General features: G+C 36.9%; 1 protein-coding gene across 1 annotated transcript in view; it reads left to right on the forward strand.

The window, feature by feature from the left end:
- Window positions 1–1,339, forward strand: part of ZNF354B (zinc finger protein 354B) — a 29,617-nt gene extending 28,278 nt beyond the window's left edge. Inside the window, exon 5 of the mRNA XM_010847240.1 lies at window positions 26–1,339. Coding sequence (XP_010845542.1) covers window positions 26–815 — 790 coding nt within the window. The 3' untranslated portion in view covers window positions 816–1,339. The remainder of the gene's footprint in view (window positions 1–25) is intronic.
- The last annotated feature ends 1,494 nt before the right edge of the window (window positions 1,340–2,833 follow it).

Below are 2,833 nucleotides of genomic sequence, written 5' to 3' on the forward strand. Positions count from 1 at the left end.
CTGGATGTCAGAGAATTCATCCAAGAAAGAAGTCCTATTTGTGTAACGAGTGTGGCAACACCTTTAAGTCTAGCTCATCCCTTCGTTACCACCAGAGAATTCACACAGGAGAGAAGCCTTTTAAATGTGGTGAATGTGGGAGAGCCTTCAGTCAGAGTGCGTCCCTTATCCAACATGAAAGAATTCACACTGGAGAAAAGCCTTACAGATGTAATGAATGTGAAAAAGGTTTCACTTCTATTTCACGACTTAATAGACATCGAATAATTCATACTGGAGAGAAACTGTATAATTGTAATGAGTGTGGCAAAGCCTTAAGTTCCCACTCGACACTCATTATTCATCAGCGAATTCATACTGGAGAGAAACCATGTAAATGCAAAGTGTGTGGGAAAGCCTTCAGACAAAGTTCGGCTCTCATTCAACATCAGAGAATGCACACTGGAGAAAGACCCTATAAATGTAATGAGTGTGGGAAAACATTCAGGTGTAACTCATCCCTTAGTAATCATCACAGAATTCACACAGGAGAGAAACCATATAGATGTCTGGAATGTGGGATATCTTTTGGGCAAAGTGCAGCTCTTCTTCAACATCAAAGGATTCATACAGGAGAAAAACCCTTTGTGTGTATTACATGTGGGAAAACGTTTAGGCAGAGCTCATCACTTATTGCACATCAAAGAATTCATACTGGAGAAAAACCCTATGAATGTAATGCATGTGGGAAACTCTTCAGCCAGAGGTCGTCCCTTACGAACCATTATAAAATTCACATTGAAGAGGACCCCTTCAAAGTAGATTTGCATGTGTGAAATCCTTAAACCAAAGGTCATTAGAATAAAATTGGTCCCACATATCTGTGGTTTCCACATCCACTGGTTCAAATAACTGCAAATTTAAAATACTAAAAAAAAACTTTTCAGAAATATCCAAAAAACAAAATTTGAATTTGCCACACACTGGCAACTATTTTCATAAGCACTTGCACTGTATTAGGTATTTCAAGTAATTTAGAGATGATTTAAAGTTTATAAGAGGATGTGCATAGGTTACATGCAAATTCTGTGCCATTTTACATAAGGGACTTGATCATCCTCAGATTTTGGTATCTGTGGGGGGTCCTGGAATCAGTCCACTACAGATAGTATGGGACAACTGTATACACACTTGAGAATGACTTATGTAATGAATACGATAAAACTTCAATTTTAATTTAGTCCTCAGTTATTTAATTTTAAGGAAAAGCTTTGACTGTGTAATAAATATGTGAAATACTTTAATACCTGTTAGTCAATTTTTAAAATACCCTGAGACAAATAAATCACAATTGAAAATACTGATTTTGGCCATTTGTAAGATAAATGTGAGGTTTTTCTGTCTCTTTATACAGTGTTATACACTATATGCAACATGTAAACAGAAAAAATCTGGGTGTAAAGGTGCTGGATTTATCATTAGAAAGACACCAATTGCATAAGCTTAATACCATGTCTGTTACAACAGTTTAATAGCAAAAAAAACCTTAAAATATATGCATTTTTAGAGCAAAGGACCAAATAATAGATAAAAATAAACTGCAACCTACCTCAGCCTCTGCAACTTTTCCTAAATTTCTGTCAAACTTGGTGCATGGTTTTCATCAAAAAGGAGGCCAAAAAACCCACCCTCTGTTCAGTTCAGTTCAGTCGCTCAGTCGTGTCCGACTCTTTGCGACCCCATGAACAGGGAGCCACGCCAGGCCTCCCTGTCCATCAACAACTCCCAGAGTTCACCCAAACCCATGTCCATTGAGTCAGTGATGCCATCCAACCATCTCATCCTCTCTCATCCCCTTCTTCTCCTCCTGCCCTCAATCTTTCCCAGCACCAGGGTCTTTTCAAATGAGTCAGCTCTTCAAATCAGGTGGCCAAAGTATTGGAGTTTTAGCTTCAGCATCAGTCCTTGCAATAAATATTCAGGACTGATTTCCTTTAGGATGGACTGGTTGGATCTCCTTGCAGTCCAAGGGACTCTCAAGAGTCTTCTCCAACACCACAGTTCAAAAGCATCAGTTCTTCGGTGCTCAGCTTTCTTTATAGTCCAACTCTAACATCCATACATGACTACTGGAAAAACCATAGCCTTGACTAGACGGACCTTTGTTGACAAAGTCATGTCTCTGCTTTTCAATATGCTGTCTAGATTGGTCATAACTTTCTCTTCCTCCTTTATTTTTCTTGTTACTTCAAAATTACACCTAAGAGTGTCTCAAAATTTTTACACAATTTCTAATTTTGTTTCAGCATTATTTTTCTTTGTTGCATTGAAGTCATATTTATCATATAACTGTATTTGCTCTGTTCTGTACAGCATGCTAATTTAAGTAGGAAAAAATATAGTTTGATTAATCACTTTAAAGCTATTAATTTTTTTTTTAGTTTGCTGCAGAAGTCCTAAGAACTTGTGGCAGTCTTACAAATGAATCAATTTCATGAAATAAAAGCATGTTTTCCCCACTTAAGATTTTCTAGTTTTTAAAAATCTCAGACTCCAAAGGAAAATAAAAGTCGGGAAATTTTTCTAAACCTTTAAAAAACAGTTTACTCAGTAAATGCTTAACCCCAAGTGTGAGTCAGCTATTATTCTAGGCACTGGAAATCATACAAAAGAAAAAGAACAGGCCTTTGGAAAGTCATGATTTGACAGGCAAAAAGATGGAGTTGAAGAGAATAACAAATGAGTAAGCAGATTACAATGTAGTTTGCACAGAGAAATAGAAGTTACAATGATACTATGTTATAGAACACAAAGACGGTTTTGTTCTGGATGCATAAAGAAGGAATGGACCTAA

This window comes from Bison bison, unplaced genomic scaffold, assembly GCF_000754665.1.
Source record: "Bison bison bison isolate TAMUID 2011002044 unplaced genomic scaffold, Bison_UMD1.0 scf7180017864248, whole genome shotgun sequence".
NCBI classification, from domain to species: Eukaryota; Metazoa; Chordata; class Mammalia; order Artiodactyla; family Bovidae; genus Bison; species Bison bison.